Source organism: Maylandia zebra, linkage group LG17 (genome assembly GCF_041146795.1).
Source record: "Maylandia zebra isolate NMK-2024a linkage group LG17, Mzebra_GT3a, whole genome shotgun sequence".
Lineage (NCBI taxonomy): Eukaryota > Metazoa > Chordata > Actinopteri > Cichliformes > Cichlidae > Maylandia > Maylandia zebra.
In genome coordinates, this window is record NC_135183.1 from 2,168,936 (window position 1) to 2,184,529 (window position 15,594).

The following is a 15,594-nucleotide window of genomic DNA, read 5'->3' on the forward strand; positions in this document are numbered from 1 at the left end:
TGCAACAGAGGGAACAGAGACGTGGGACCAGGGCAGACACAGACACTGACTGGAGACGGGGATATAGCCACTAAGGACACACAGAGACGCGAACTAGACAAGGGGATACAGCTGACAGGGGAGACAGAGCAGCTAGAGAAGACAGAGACATAAACTATAAGACAGAACTCAAAGAAACCAAAGACTAGAAAGTATAAATAATATAATAAACTCAAAACCCCAGGGTCAACGACCCAGGCATCCTAACAACAATATTATCTATAATATCCATTGCTTGTTCCTAACTAGTTTTATGGCCTTTGTTGTAGAAGCACAGTTCCCACCTTGAAGCAGCCCTCTATAAACATGCATTTATGCAGCTGCGCTACAGTTTTTGCAATATTGCACCCCTAAATAAATCTTTACAGAACTTTGCCTTCACCAGAAACTACTGCCTAGCCCAGGCTGATGTTCTGTAGCTATGGAAACCAAGAATTCCAAAATCTTGTGATGTCATCACCTCGTTGTTATAAGACACTAAAGATCATAGTTCTCACACACAGCTCATTGCATCTTTGCAGAGTGAAGAGTGAAATCCTGAAACTAAATTAACCTAAATGAATCACACAATGTCAAAGTCTTGGCCAACTTATACTGCACCACGTCCTGTGGATCTGAATAACCCTCTAGGTAAGTCAAATGGGATTCATATGGTAATTATGCATGCTTCTGGGTTTTTATTTGAAGCAACTGAATTTGACTTAAACAAAATCATCTTTTGTTGATTTCAGGACACCAAACAGAGCCTTGCATCTCCACACTGGTGAAGATGACTCCAGATGGAAGAATAGAGGGAAGAAAGAGAAGGGACTTACCTGAAAGACTGGACAAATCCCCCAAAAAAAGCAAAAGCAGTGGAGGTCCAAAACCGGGTCCCAGCCACTTTGTTTCTGGGGAATCCAGTTTGAAATGTAAGTGATAAGACCTGTTTTAGCTGTGACATTATCTTGGCTATGTAGTTTATTTTGTGACTTTAACTGTGTACTTAACGGTCTTTAACTTTGTAGTTGGTTCATTTAGCCTTCTTTGTGTTGATTTTCAGTGTGCAGTTATTGCTTTAATGCACGATTGCCAGACCTTAGAAAGTCAGTAGAAAGCAGTTGACACAGAGTTGGACTGAAAATGCTTAAAGTCAAACTACTTTTTCCATTTTAGTTGGCCTTCTCATAGTGCCTTCAAGCGACTCTAGTATAATTAAGAGGAGCAACAAACGGAAGAGCACTAGTGATGAATCTGAGGGACCATCCAGCAAAAAAAGCAGGACAACAAGCCCAGAGGAGAGTCCCACCCAGGAACCCTCTGAAACATGTGACTCACCGAGGATATCCGGCACTGACAGAAAAGGTAAGATAATGGCAATATTTCTGAGCTGGATCACAAGATCCTTTAGAATTTGTCCTGGGGTTTGAGATTGGGTTTGATTCCTGTGGGACCAATCGACAATAAGAGACACTCTGGGCAGTAATGACGTTACCTACCTACTAATCTGCTAAAATGTAGCTGCTATTTACCAATTAATAGAAATGTTATAGCAAAGCTCTATAGGACTGTGCCAGCTGTTTTCTGTGTAACAAGTCATAACCTGTATGTTTTTCCTGTGTGTCTGCAGAAGACTTCCTGGAAAAATATCAAGAGCTGGAGGTGCTGGGTCATGGAGGCTTTGCCACCGTGTTTTCTGGAATACGCATAAAAGACAGTTTTCCAGTATGGCTTCTTACATTTGCATTTCACAGATCTTCAGTTTATTCCTGTTTGTACTTCTCTAACCCAGAAAATGTCTTTAATGCAGGTGGCAATCAAACATGTTCAACAGCGCAGACTTGCGCGCACAACAATGGTAAGCGTCTTTTCTTATTCCAGCAGGTATTTATATTATTTCAGGCCTTCTCAGGCATCAAGCATAAGGCACGTATTTCCTCCGTGCATGAACCAGACTGGTCTCACAGTTGTGTGTGAAATCGTCAGGAAATATGGTCGAATTCTATGAACAGTGGGTCACCTTATTGTTTAAACTGACATGTTTCAGTGGAAAGAATGCTTTTTAAAGATCAGGTCATTTTGTGACTATTTCAAAACTGTCTGTACGCTGATAGCTACTTTTGTTGAAATTCTGAATACTGACCTGAAGTAACTTTCCTTCTGAAGGATTGGAATGGGAAAAGTACTGATGTTCCCCTGGAGGTGGCGCTACTGATACAAGTTGGGGCTGGACCACACGATACGGAAAGCAGTATAACCCCACTTCTACTTGACTGGTTTGATCTGGAAGATGAGCTTATTATGGTTTTTGAGAAACCAGAAAATTGCATGGACTTAGACAATTACCTCAAAACTACAGATAAACCTCTGTCAGAGACACATGTTAAGGTAAGTGACGAGCATTTGGAGCTTACAGCAGTTTTTCATAGAGAATGTCCTGTGCTCCAAATATGGCTTCCTTTCTTTTAGGTCATAATGAAGCAACTAGTTGACGCAGCCATTACGATGGATAACAAGGGGGTTTTCCACCGAGATATTAAACCACACAACATTCTAATTGAAACATCTTCGGAGGAACCCCGAGTGCGATACATCGATTTTGGCTGTGGAGTCACGTTTACTCCGGGACAAAGGTTCAGGAGGAACGCAGGTATGTTTTCAGCCACAGCGTTGTGCTGTCATGAACTGTCTCCACATCATGTTCCCTCCCCATTAATTCTTCTTATCTTTGTGTTTTAGGAACCAGGATCTACAATAGTCCAGAGTGGTTCATGTACGGCTTCTGCTCTGCAGAATATACTACAGCCTGGCAGCTGGGTGTTGTGATGTACCAGCTGTTACACAACAAGTTACCATTTGACTGCGACTACAAGATCATCAACCAAAACCCACCGATTTTAGCTGACATTTCAAACAGTAAGATTTCTGCCAAAAGGGCTGTTGATATAAGAAAGGTGAAATAACTTTGTGGATAACTTTAACAAGAGTATTTCATTTCTGTAAAGAATGCAGGGATTTTTTGACGGGGTGTCTGAGGAAGCACTACAAGGACCGCTTCACCCTGGAGGATCTTCGGAATCACATGTGGCTCAAATGATTTCTGCGCACCATGAACTAAAAGGTTATGGAGCAAAAGCTCCAACACATCACAAGTCATCAACAAGTCACTTTTCAAATTTAGTAGCAATGTTGCAGTTGCTGTCACGTGGCTCTTTTTTGGTGTTTTCTTTTCCAATCCAGCAGCAAGCAGTCTGAGACCTCCATCTGACCTTCATCTAAATATAGTGTCAAGTGGCAGCTGTGTAAAGGCAAGAGAGGACCCAAATGCACAGCTCTAGACACACGGTGATGACCTCAAAGGCAGGTCTTTATTAACAGGAACGTAAGAAGCCATACAATAACTAACCTGGGAGCAACTAAAGCTGAGGCGCTGGGAAGACACGGTAAATGCACACAACCTAGAGGGACGACGCAACACAGAACAAAGGGACACTCTGACATAAATACACAGAAGGTAATGAGAGAAGTGGGAACACACGGGGAACACAGCTGAAGACAATTAGCGAGCAGGGAGGACACGAAACTGAAAATACTGACACCAAGATGTGGACCTTAAACACAACACAGTACACAGAGATGAGCACAGAGAGAGAGAGGCAGAGAAGAAGGATGAATATGGGGGGATGAGGAGAACACAGAACACAAAGGATGGGAACACGGTACCAGAACAAACACCACAATAAAAACATGGACACAGGGGGAATCCAAATACCAAACCAACCAATCCAATGGACATAAGGAACAAAATACAAAACTACAGGAAAACTAAGAACACTGGGTCAAAATGACCCAGGACCATGACATATAGGCTTTTGTAGGCTTGCTTTATGAAAAATGTCATTGATGAAAATGTAGTGTATATCTGTTATTAATCTCTGTCTCTCTTCCACAGCATGTCTTTATCCTGTCTTCCTTCTCTCACCCCAACCGGTCGCAGCAGATGGCCGCCCCTCCCTGAGCCTGGTTCTGCCGGAGGTTTCTTCCTGTTAAAAGGGAGTTTTTCCTTCCCACTGTCGCCAAAGTGCTTGCTCAAAGGGGGTCATATGATTGTTGGGTTTTTCTCTGTATCTATGAAGTGCCTTGAGGCAACTTTTGTTGTGATTTGGCGCTATATAAATACAATTGAATTGAATTGAATTGGGCAGCACGGTGGCACGGTGGTTAGCACTGTTGCCGCACAGCAAGAAGGTCCTGAGTTCAATTCCAACATCAGGCTGGGGTCTTTCTGTGTGGAGTTTGCATGTTCTCCCCGTGTTTGCGTGGGTTCCCTCCGGGTACTCCGGCTTCCTCCCACCGTCCAAAGACATGCAGCTTGTGGGGATAGGTTAATTGGATAATCCAAATTGCCATTAGGTGTGAATGTGAGTGCGAATGGTTGTCTGTCCCTGTGTGTTGGCCCTGCGACAGACTGGCGACCTGTCCAGGGTGTACCCTGCCTCTCGCCCTATGACAGCTGGGATAGGCTCCAGCGCCCCCCGCGACCCTTGAATTGAATTGAAGTGAGGCCATGATGCATTTTATTGTAGCTCATCATCATCCGACCCTGCCCTGAAAATAGCTGAAGAAATGTTGGCATACCGAAAGGTTTGCTTTGGGGGTACTATTTGGTGCCATTTTAAGTTAACAACTATTAAAAACAAAAAAAAAAGAGTCATATTTTGTGTGATTTTTTCATTACTGTTGTTGTCCCAAGAAGCAAGATGGCGCCTGTGTTTGGCTGTGCCGCTGCCTCCGTCCGTGTGTTTGTTTACTTTATATGTTATGCAAGTGTTCTTGTTACAGCTTTGTCCGATGTCATCTCCCTTCGGATTTATGATCGCCATGCGTTACTGCCGATCAAATCTGCTATGGATAACTTTCAGAGTCAACGATACGACGTTGTTTTCCCACCGCCGCTTGAGCGCGACGCAGCACCCGGTTCACCTCCACTCTTGCCGGTCAGCTCAATTTTGCTTCAGAGGCCTCGTCGGAGGAAGCGGGGGAAGAGAGCCGGCTTTGTTGTCCTGCTCCGTCGTCTTCGGAAAGAGGCAGATCTTCGGGGGCTTTATTCCTGGGCTGCTAGCGGTAAGATCCGCCTGAGACTTGTCGGAGCTGGATTAATCCCCACAACCCACTGTGTTTGAACTGAGCCCTTAGCCCTATATGTGCCTTTAAATGAGCACATTGCCCCAGAAACCTTTGTTTCTCCAAGTACTTGTGTATAAAAAACTATATATTAATGTTTGACCACATTTGGGAATCAGAGCAGAGAGAAGATGACAACAGGTGGCGCCATATTGCCAACTGACTAGTCTTCTTCATAAAATATGATACAAAAGCATGATTACAAATACAATAAATGCTTCTGGATGGCAAATGCTCTGTTCAGTACACACGTTTTACTTTGAACACATAGGTATGCAGCATGCACACAACATGCATTCATCCTTTTTGGTTGAGTCCATGGTGATGGCCTGTGTCTTTCCGAGTTCTCCTCAAACACTTTGGCTTCCCTCTACAATGTTAGGCCTCTTATTAACCTTTGTCATGTCATGCACACATTGCTCAAGAGCTGTTGCCATATTGGATGTGATAACCTGTAGCGATCACATCCAATAACTCATGTGTTGTTTACATACAAATGATCACTGCTTTTTTTTCACTGCTGTGCTGCTGGTTGCAGCAATCACCAGGGATAGAGAATCTTTTTTGTTGCCTTTCAGGTGATTTGGATAGAAGAGGAGCATCACATAAAAGGTAGTATCAGTTCTAAATTATTTGAAATCCAAGTATCTGTTTCAAACAATATTTGACTGTGAGGCTTGGTTACCGGTTGTTGCTGGTTCTCACTGGTTGTCACTAGTTGTTACCGCTTGCTGCTGGTGCAGCAGCACTGACAGCTAACATGGCGGTTAAATCGACACATTTTGCTGCACCCATTTTTAGTTTTAATTGTTTTATGTCAGCTTTTCAGCTCCACCTTCTCCACTTCTTCCACACTAAACTTTTTCTACAAGCTGCGTGAGCGCACACCAAAGGTAGGGGAGGTGCTCAGGTTCACTGTCATTGATCATAATCGATCGATAGTGAAAAGTCCCCGCTCAATGCTCAGCTCAAATGCACAAATATATACAATTATGAGATATTCATGAAGTATTTTTATTTTATTTTGCCATTTATATATGTTGGCACTAACAGTGCTCAAGACAATACTTATATACTGTCAATATGTGACATATTGAAATCGCGTTTGAATTTGCGCTTGTTTTTTGCTTTCACTTTGCAATCGCACGAACTGTGTATAGAGAGCGACAGCACTGATTGGTGAGTGATGATAATTTGTGCACCAATTCCTCTGACATCGTCTTATCAATCGTTAGCTTACTATGCAAACATGACAAGTGAAATCTCCTGCAGCTTAAACATGTGAGAGGTTGATCGCGCAGAGAATCGCTGAGCGTTATGTGAGTGCGTGTGTAAAAGCAGCAGGATATATATTTTAGTTCTGCTGAGCCAAATAAGACAGGTCAGGGTGAAGAAGTGACAGCCAAAGAAAAGCTTACCACAAAACGGAGAAGTTATGACAAATCAGACTATAAGGCAAAAAGAAAGTGCAGCTTTATGGTTTCATGGACAAAAGAATTTCTGTGGCTGCGATATGATGAGCTAAATAACCAGGGCTGCACATAAGTGGTCCGCAGGTGCGCATTCGCTGTCAAAATAAAAAACACGCACAAGGGTTAGGGTTAAATTTAAAAACTGTACTTTTGAGTTAAAATATATATTTATAATTTTAATAAATGACAAATTAAAAAGGCATGAACATTTTTTTTGTATCGAAAAAATATCGAACCGTGACACCAAAGTATCGAACCGAACCGTGAATTTTGTGTATTGTTGCACCCCTAATATATATATATATGTGTGTAATTTTAACAAGAACTTTATTGAACAATCAGTGAGTATACAACATACAAACAGATGAGGTATACAAGTGGAACATAAATATGAACAACCAGCGGTTAAAGAAAAAAAGAAAAAAAACCCCCACACCGATAGAGTTGGGAAGCAGGTACCATGCTTGTTACATCAGCTAACAATACTAACTTCCACAACACTCACCAAGACAGTCGGAGGTTAGGTAAAACAGAGCAAATAAATTATTGAGAAATTATAAGAAAATACATTAGGCAGGAAAGGAAAAAGAATAACTGTGGAAGTTCAAATTCACTGGGCTACACGTGCTTTCTTTCTATAGCCTTTGAACCTTGAAAAATATAACCTCATCACAGTAACACATAATTTTATTATGCATTACATCCAATACTGCTCATACATTTAGTGAGTAACTAGTCACAATAATGCGCACAGATACGATTTATAGATCAGTCAACACATTCCAGCACCTTTAGGCAACTGTTTTTGTGATTTGGTGCTGTAAATAAAACTGAAATCAAGTGAATTTTGACTTAACCTGTGCTGCTAGCTTTTAGCCTGCAAAGCTATCCATTAGCCTTCACTACTGCCTTACAAGTAAATGCTGCCCAAAGAGAGTCCTTCTTGTTGGTATAATAGCTACAATATTATCTATAATATCCATTGCTTGTTCCTAACTAGTTTTATGGCCTTTGTTGTAGAAGCACAGTTCCCACCTTGAAGCAGCCCTCTATAAACATGCATTTATGCAGCTGCGCTACAGTTTTTGCAATATTGCACCCCTAAATAAATCTTTACAGAACTTTGCCTTCACCAGAAACTACTGCCTAGCCCAGGCTGATGTTCTGTAGCTATGGAAACCAAGAATTCCAAAATCTTGTGATGTCATCACCTCGTTGTTATAAGACACTAAAGATCATAGTTCTCACACACAGCTCATTGCATCTTTGCAGAGTGAAGAGTGAAATCCTGAAACTAAATTAACCTAAATGAATCACACAATGTCAAAGTCTTGGCCAACTTATACTGCACCACGTCCTGTGGATCTGAATAACCCTCTAGGTAAGTCAAATGGGATTCATATGGTAATTATGCATGCTTCTGGGTTTTTATTTGAGGCAACTGAATTTGACTTAAACAAAATCATCTTTTGTTGATTTCAGGACACCAAACAGAGCCTTGCATCTCCACACTGGTGAAGATGACTCCAGATGGAAGAATAGAGGGAAGAAAGAGAAGGGACTTACCTGAAAGACTGGACAAATCCCCCAAAAAAAGCAAAAGCAGTGGAGGTCCAAAACCGGGTCCCAGCCACTTTGTTTCTGGGGAATCCAGTTTGAAATGTAAGTGATAAGACCTGTTTTAGCTGTGACATTATCTTGGCTATGTAGTTTATTTTGTGACTTTAACTGTGTACTTAACGGTCTTTAACTTTGTAGTTGGTTCATTTAGCCTTCTTTGTGTTGATTTTCAGTGTGCAGTTATTGCTTTAATGCACGATTGCCAGACCTTAGAAAGTCAGTAGAAAGCAGTTGACACAGAGTTGGACTGAAAATGCTTAAAGTCAAACTACTTTTTCCATTTTAGTTGGCCTTCTCATAGTGCCTTCAAGCGACTCTAGTATAATTAAGAGGAGCAACAAACGGAAGAGCACTAGTGACGAATCTGAGGGACCATCCAGCAAAAAAAGCAGGACAACAAGCCCAGAGGAGAGTCCCACCCAGGAACCCTCTGAAACATGTGACTCACCGAGGATATCCGGCACTGACAGAAAAGGTAAGATAATGGCAATATTTCTGAGCTGGATCACAAGATCCTTTAGAATTTGTCCTGGGGTTTGAGATTGGGTTTGATTCCTGTGGGACCAATCGACAATAAGAGACACTCTGGGCAGTAGTGACGTTACCTACCTACTAATCTGCTAAAATGTAGCTGCTATTTACCAATTAATAGAAATGTTATAACAAAGCTCTATAGGACTGTGCCAGCTGTTTTCTGTGTAACAAGTCATAACCTGTATGTTTTTCCTGTGTGTCTGCAGAAGACTTCCTGGAAAAATATCAAGAGCTGGAGGTGCTGGGTCATGGAGGCTTTGCCACCGTGTTTTCTGGAATACGCATAAAAGACAGTTTTCCAGTATGGCTTCTTACATTTGCATTTCACAGATCTTCAGTTTATTCCTGTTTGTACTTCTCTAACCCAGAAAATGTCTTTAATGCAGGTGGCAATCAAACATGTTCAACAGCGCAGACTTGCGCGCACAACAATGGTAAGCGTCTTTTCTTATTCCAGCAGGTATTTATATTATTTCAGGCCTTCTCAGGCATCAAGCATAAGGCACGTATTTCCTCCGTGCATGAACCAGACTGGTCTCACAGTTGTGTGTGAAATCGTCAGGAAATATGGTCGAATTCTATGAACAGTGGGTCACCTTATTGTTTAAACTGACATGTTTCAGTGGAAAGAATGCTTTTTAAAGATCAGGTCATTTTGTGACTATTTCAAAACTGTCTGTACGCTGATAGCTACTTTTGTTGAAATTCTGAATACTGACCTGAAGTAACTTTCCTTCTGAAGGATTGGAATGGGAAAAGTACTGATGTTCCCCTGGAGGTGGCGCTACTGATACAAGTTGGGGCTGGACCACACGATACGGAAAGCAGTATAACCCCACTTCTACTTGACTGGTTTGATCTGGAAGATGAGCTTATTATGGTTTTTGAGAAACCAGAAAATTGCATGGACTTAGACAATTACCTCAAAACTACAGATGAACCTCTGTCAGAGACACATGTTAAGGTAAGTGACGAGCATTTGGAGCTTACAGCAGTTTTTCATAGAGAATGTCCTGTGCTCCAAATATGGCTTCCTTTCTTTTAGGTCATAATGAAGCAACTAGTTGACGCAGCCATTACGATGGATAACAAGGGGGTTTTCCACCGAGATATTAAACCACACAACATTCTAATTGAAACATCTTCGGAGGAACCCCGAGTGCGATACATCGATTTTGGCTGTGGAGTCACGTTTACTCCGGGACAAAGGTTCAGGAGGAACGCAGGTATGTTTTCAGCCACAGCGTTGTGCTGTCATGAACTGTCTCCACATCATGTTCCCTCCCCATTAATTCTTCTTATCTTTGTGTTTTAGGAACCAGGATCTACAATAGTCCAGAGTGGTTCATGTACGGCTTCTGCTCTGCAGAATATACTACAGCCTGGCAGCTGGGTGTTGTGATGTACCAGCTGTTACACAACAAGTTACCATTTGACTGCGACTACAAGATCATCAACCAAAACCCACCGATTTTAGCTGACATTTCAAACAGTAAGATTTCTGCCAAAAGGGCTGTTGATATAAGAAAGGTGAAATAACTTTGTGGATAACTTTAACAAGAGTATTTCATTTCTGTAAAGAATGCAGGGATTTTTTGACGGGGTGTCTGAGGAAGCACTACAAGGACCGCTTCACCCTGGAGGATCTTCGGAATCACATGTGGCTCAAATGATTTCTGCGCACCATGAACTAAAAGGTTATGGAGCAAAAGCTCCAACACATCACAAGTCATCAACAAGTCACTTTTCAAATTTAGTAGCAATGTTGCAGTTGCTGTCACGTGGCTCTTTTTTGGTGTTTTCTTTTCCAATCCAGCAGCAAGCAGTCTGAGACCTCCATCTGACCTTCATCTAAATATAGTGTCAAGTGGCAGCTGTGTAAAGGCAAGAGAGGACCCAAATGCACAGCTCTAGACACACGGTGATGACCTCAAAGGCAGGTCTTTATTAACAGGAACGTAAGAAGCCATACAATAACTAACCTGGGAGCAACTAAAGCTGAGGCGCTGGGAAGACACGGTAAATGCACACAACCTAGAGGGACGACGCAACACAGAACAAAGGGACACTCTGACATAAATACACAGAAGGTAATGAGAGAAGTGGGAACACACGGGGAACACAGCTGAAGACAATTAGCGAGCAGGGAGGACACGAAACTGAAAATACTGACACCAAGATGTGGACCTTAAACACAACACAGTACACAGAGATGAGCACAGAGAGAGAGAGGCAGAGAAGAAGGATGAATATGGGGGGATGAGGAGAACACAGAACACAAAGGATGGGAACACGGTACCAGAACAAACACCACAATAAAAACATGGACACAGGGGGAATCCAAATACCAAACCAACCAATCCAATGGACATAAGGAACAAAATACAAAACTACAGGAAAACTAAGAACACTGGGTCAAAATGACCCAGGACCATGACATATAGGCTTTTGTAGGCTTGCTTTATGAAAAATGTCATTGATGAAAATGTAGTGTATATCTGTTATTAACCTCTGTCTCTCTTCCACAGCATGTCTTTATCCTGTCTTCCTTCTCTCACCCCAACCGGTCGCAGCAGATGGCCGCCCCTCCCTGAGCCTGGTTCTGCCGGAGGTTTCTTCCTGTTAAAAAGGGAGTTTTTCCTTCCCACTGTTGCCAAAGTGCTTGCTCATAGGGGGTCATATGATTGTTGGGTTTTTCTCTGTATCTATGAAGCGCCTTGAGGCGACTTTTGTTGTGATTTGGCGCTATATAAATACAATTGAATTGAATTGGGCAGCACGGTGGCACGGTGGTTAGCACTGTTGCCGCACAGCAAGAAGGTCCTGAGTTCAATTCCAACATCAGGCCGGGGTCTTTCTGTGTGGAGTTTGCATGTTCTCCCCGTGTTTGCGTGGGTTCCCTCCGGGTACTCCGGCTTCCTCCCACCGTCCAAAGACATGCAGCTTGTGGGGATAGGTTAATTGGATAATCCAAATTGCCATTAGGTGTGAACGTGAGTGTGAATGGTTGTCTGTCCCTGTGTGTTGGCCCTGCGACAGACTGGCGACCTGTCCAGGGTGTACCCCGCCTCTCGCCCTATGACAGCTGGGATAGGCTCCAGCGCCCCCCGCGACCCTTGAATTGAATTGAATTGAAGTGAGGCCATGATGCATTTTATTGTAGCTCATCATCATCCGACCCTGCCCTGAAAATAGCTGAAGAAATGTTGGCATACCGAAAGGTTTGCTTTGGGGGTACTATTTGGTGCCATTTTAAGTTAACAACTATTAAAAAAAAAAAAAAAAGAGTCATATTTTGTGTGATTTTTTCATTACTGTTGTATATACTATATTAATGTTTGACCACATTTGGGAATCAGAGCAGAGAGAAGATGACAACAGGTGGCGCCATATTGCCAACTGACTAGTCTTCTTCATAAAATATGATACAAAAGCATGATTACAAATACAATAAATGCTTCTGGATGGCAAATGCTCTGTTCAGTACACACGTTTTACTTTGAACACATAGGTATGCAGCATGCACACAACATGCATTCATCCTTTTTGGTTGAGTCCATGGTGATGGCCTGTGTCTTTCCGAGTTCTCCTCAAACACTTTGGCTTCCCTCTACAATGTTAGGCCTCTTATTAACCTTTGTCATGTCATGCACACATTGCTCAAGAGCTGTTGCCATATTGGATGTGATAACCTGTAGCGATCACATCCAATAACTCATGTGTTGTTTACATACAAATGATCACTGCTTTTTTTTCACTGCTGTGCTGCTGGTTGCAGCAATCACCAGGGATAGAGAATCTTTTTTGTTGCCTTTCAGGTGATTTGGATAGAAGAGGAGCATCACATAAATGGTAGTATCAGTTCTAAATTATTTGAAATCCAAGTATCTGTTTCAAACAATATTTGACTGTGAGGCTTGGTTACCGGTTGTTGCTGGTTCTCACTGGTTGTCACTAGTTGTTACCGCTTGCTGCTGGTGCAGCAGCACTGACAGCTAACATGGCGGTTAAATCGACACATTTTGCTGCACCCATTTTTAGTTTTAATTGTTTTATGTCAGCTTTTCAGCTCCACCTTCTCCACTTCTTCCACACTAAACTTTTTCTACAAGCTGCGTGAGCGCACACCAAAGGTAGGGGAGGTGCTCAGGTTCACTGTCATTGATCATAATCGATCGATAGTGAAAAGTCCCCGCTCAATGCTCAGCTCAAATGCACAAATATATACAATTATGAGATATTCATGAAGTATTTTTATTTTATTTTGCCATTTATATATGTTGGCACTAACAGTGCTCAAGACAATACTTATATACTGTCAATATGTGACATATTGAAGTCGCGTTTGAATTTGCGCTTGTTTTTTGCTTTCACTTTGCAATCGCACGAACTGTGTATAGAGAGCGACAGCACTGATTGGTGAGTGATGATAATTTGTGCACCAATTCCTCTGACATCGTCTTATCAATCGTTAGCTTACTATGCAAACATGACAAGTGAAATCTCCTGCAGCTTAAACATGTGAGAGGTTGATCGCGCAGAGAATCGCTGAGCGTTATGTGAGTGCGTGTGTAAAAGCAGCAGGATATATATTTTAGTTCTGCTGAGCCAAATAAGACAGGTCAGGGTGAAGAAGTGACAGCCAAAGAAAAGCTTACCACAAAACGGAGAAGTTATGACAAATCAGACTATAAGGCAAAAAGAAAGTGCAGCTTTATGGTTTCATGGACAAAAGAATTTCTGTGGCTGCGATATGATGAGCTAAATAACCAGGGCTGCACATAAGTGGTCCGCAGGTGCGCATTCGCTGTCAAAATAAAAAACACGCACAAGGGTTAGGGTTAAATTTAAAAACTGTACTTTTGAGTTAAAATATATATTTATAATTTTAATAAATGACAAATTAAAAAGGCATGAACATTTTTTTTGTATCGAAAAAATATCGAACCGTGACACCAAAGTATCGAACCGAACCGTGAATTTTGTGTATTGTTGCACCCCTAATATATATATATATATGTGTGTAATTTTAACAAGAACTTTATTGAACAATCAGTGAGTATACAACATACAAACAGATGAGGTATACAAGTGGAACATAAATATGAACAACCAGCGGTTAAAGAAAAAAAGAAAAAACCCTACACCGATAGAGTTGGGAAGCAGGTACCATGCTTGTTACATCAGCTAACAATACTAACTTCCACAACACTCACCAAGACAGTCGGAGGTTAGGTAAAACAGAGCAAATAAATTATTGAGAAATTATAAGAAAATACATTAGGCAGGAAAGGAAAAAGAATAACTGTGGAAGTTCAAATTCACTGGGCTACACGTGCTTTCTTTCTATAGCCTTTGAACCTTGAAAAATATAACCTCATCACAGTAACGCATAATTTTATTATGCATTACATCCAATACTGCTCATACATTTAGTGAGTAACTAGTCACAATAATGCGCACAGATACGATTTATAGATCAGTCAACACATTCCAGCACCTTTAGGCAACTGTTTTTGTGATTTGGTGCTGTAAATAAAACTGAAATCAAGTGAATTTTGACTTATGGAGTCACACAAACCACCTGCAACTCAACACCTCAAAGACTAAGGAACTGGTTGTGGACTTCGGGAGGTCTAGAGAAGGTCCACTGCCGGTTCAGATAGAGGGGGAGGAGGTGGTCAACAAGTACAAGTACCTCGGGCTGTGGGTGGACAATAAACTGGACTGGTCATGCAACACAGAGCACCTGTATAAAAAAGCCCAAAGCCGACTGTACTTCCTCAGGAGGCTGAGGTCTTTTAACATCTGCAGGAAGCTCCTGAGGATGTTTTACCAGTCAGTGGTTGCTGGAGTACTTTTCTATGCTGTGGTGTGCTGGGGGAGCAGCACAGCAAAGAAGGACTCATCCAGGCTGGAGAAACTGATCAGGAGGGCTAGCTCTGTGGTCGGCATGAAGCTGGACACTCTGGTGACAGTGGCAGAGAAAAGGACATTAAAGAAACTGATGGACATTATGGACAATGCTGGGCATCCTCTGCACACGGCCATAAACAACCAGAAGAGTCTGTTCAGTGACAGGTTGCTTCTCCCCAAGACAAGAACTAACAGACTTAAAAACTCCTTTGTCCCACACGCCATCAGACTGTTTAACTCCTCTCTGGAGGGGAGAGGGAGGGGAAACAGGAGGACAAAGGAGGGGGGAACAACTAAGCTGTAGTGCCTCTTCACCTCACTGTACAATACCTTGTGCAATACTTTTTGTAAATAGTCAACAGACTCAATACTTGAAATGTGCAATTCACTTGTATTTTTATTTTTTTATTCCTATTTATTCTATTTATCCCCTTTGTATATTTTATTTATATTTGTCTCTGTATTTATATATGTGTATGTGTGTATATATATATAACAGTTCTGTAACTGTAACTTTGGTCGTTGCTGTGCTTTTTTTGGAAGTCGAATTTCCCAGAGGAACCCACCCGAGGGATTAATAAAGTTCTATCTTATCTTATCTTATCTTATCTCTTAACCTGTGCTGCTAGCTTTTAGCCTGCAAAGCTATCCATTAGCCTTCACTACTGCCTTACAAGTAAATGCTGCCCAAAGAGAGTCCTTCTTGTTGGTATAATAGCTACAATATTATCTATAATATCCATTGCTTGTTCCTAACTAGTTTTATGGCCTTTGTTGTAGAAGCACAGTTCCCACCTTGAAGCAGCCCTCTATAAACATGCATTTATGCAGCTGCGCTACAGTTTTTGCA

At 41.8% G+C, this 15,594-nt stretch overlaps 2 protein-coding genes and 1 long non-coding RNA gene across 3 annotated transcripts; all 3 read left to right on the forward strand.

Annotated features, from left to right (window-relative positions):
* Positions 1–524: 524 nt before the first annotated feature.
* Positions 525–1,263, forward strand: LOC143413229 (uncharacterized). The gene is made up of 3 exons (XR_013093856.1): positions 525–669; positions 771–950; positions 1,195–1,263. It is a non-coding gene; the product is annotated as an uncharacterized LOC143413229 (long non-coding RNA).
* Positions 1,264–1,276: 13 nt separating this feature from the next.
* On the forward strand, positions 1,277–3,304 carry LOC112436282 (serine/threonine-protein kinase pim-2-like). Its single transcript, XM_076875993.1, has 7 exons — positions 1,277–1,383; positions 1,649–1,743; positions 1,829–1,876; positions 2,185–2,406; positions 2,488–2,668; positions 2,758–2,934; positions 3,024–3,304. The coding sequence occupies exons 3-7, from the start codon at positions 1,874–1,876 to the stop codon at positions 3,113–3,115; spliced, it is 675 nt and encodes a 224-aa protein (XP_076732108.1). The 5' UTR covers positions 1,277–1,383; positions 1,649–1,743; positions 1,829–1,873; the 3' UTR covers positions 3,116–3,304.
* A 22-nt stretch (positions 3,305–3,326) lies between these two features.
* LOC112436283 (serine/threonine-protein kinase pim-2-like) lies at positions 3,327–11,448 on the forward strand. The gene is made up of 12 exons (XM_076876142.1): positions 3,327–3,461; positions 4,941–5,142; positions 5,781–5,814; positions 7,947–8,055; positions 8,157–8,336; positions 8,581–8,769; positions 9,035–9,129; positions 9,215–9,262; positions 9,571–9,792; positions 9,874–10,054; positions 10,144–10,320; positions 10,410–11,448. Exons 4-12 carry the CDS (start codon positions 7,983–7,985, stop codon positions 10,499–10,501), a joined length of 1,257 nt encoding a protein of 418 aa, XP_076732257.1. The 5' UTR covers positions 3,327–3,461; positions 4,941–5,142; positions 5,781–5,814; positions 7,947–7,982; the 3' UTR covers positions 10,502–11,448.
* The last annotated feature ends 4,146 nt before the right edge of the window (positions 11,449–15,594 follow it).

Excerpts from the sequence above, each read along its gene's own strand:
- LOC112436282 (XM_076875993.1), top strand. Across the intron at positions 2,407-2,487 it reads TGTCAGAGACACATGTTAAG|GTCATAATGAAGCAACTAGT; the intron begins GTAAGTGACGAG and ends CCTTTCTTTTAG. Across the intron at positions 2,669-2,757 it reads AAGGTTCAGGAGGAACGCAG|GAACCAGGATCTACAATAGT; the intron begins GTATGTTTTCAG and ends TTTGTGTTTTAG.
- LOC112436283 (XM_076876142.1), top strand. The coding sequence starts at position 7,983 with ATGAATCACACAATGTCAAAGTCTTGGCCAACTTATACTGCACCACGT. Across the intron at positions 8,056-8,156 it reads GGATCTGAATAACCCTCTAG|GACACCAAACAGAGCCTTGC; the intron begins GTAAGTCAAATG and ends TGTTGATTTCAG. Across the intron at positions 8,337-8,580 it reads TGGGGAATCCAGTTTGAAAT|TTGGCCTTCTCATAGTGCCT; the intron begins GTAAGTGATAAG and ends TTTCCATTTTAG.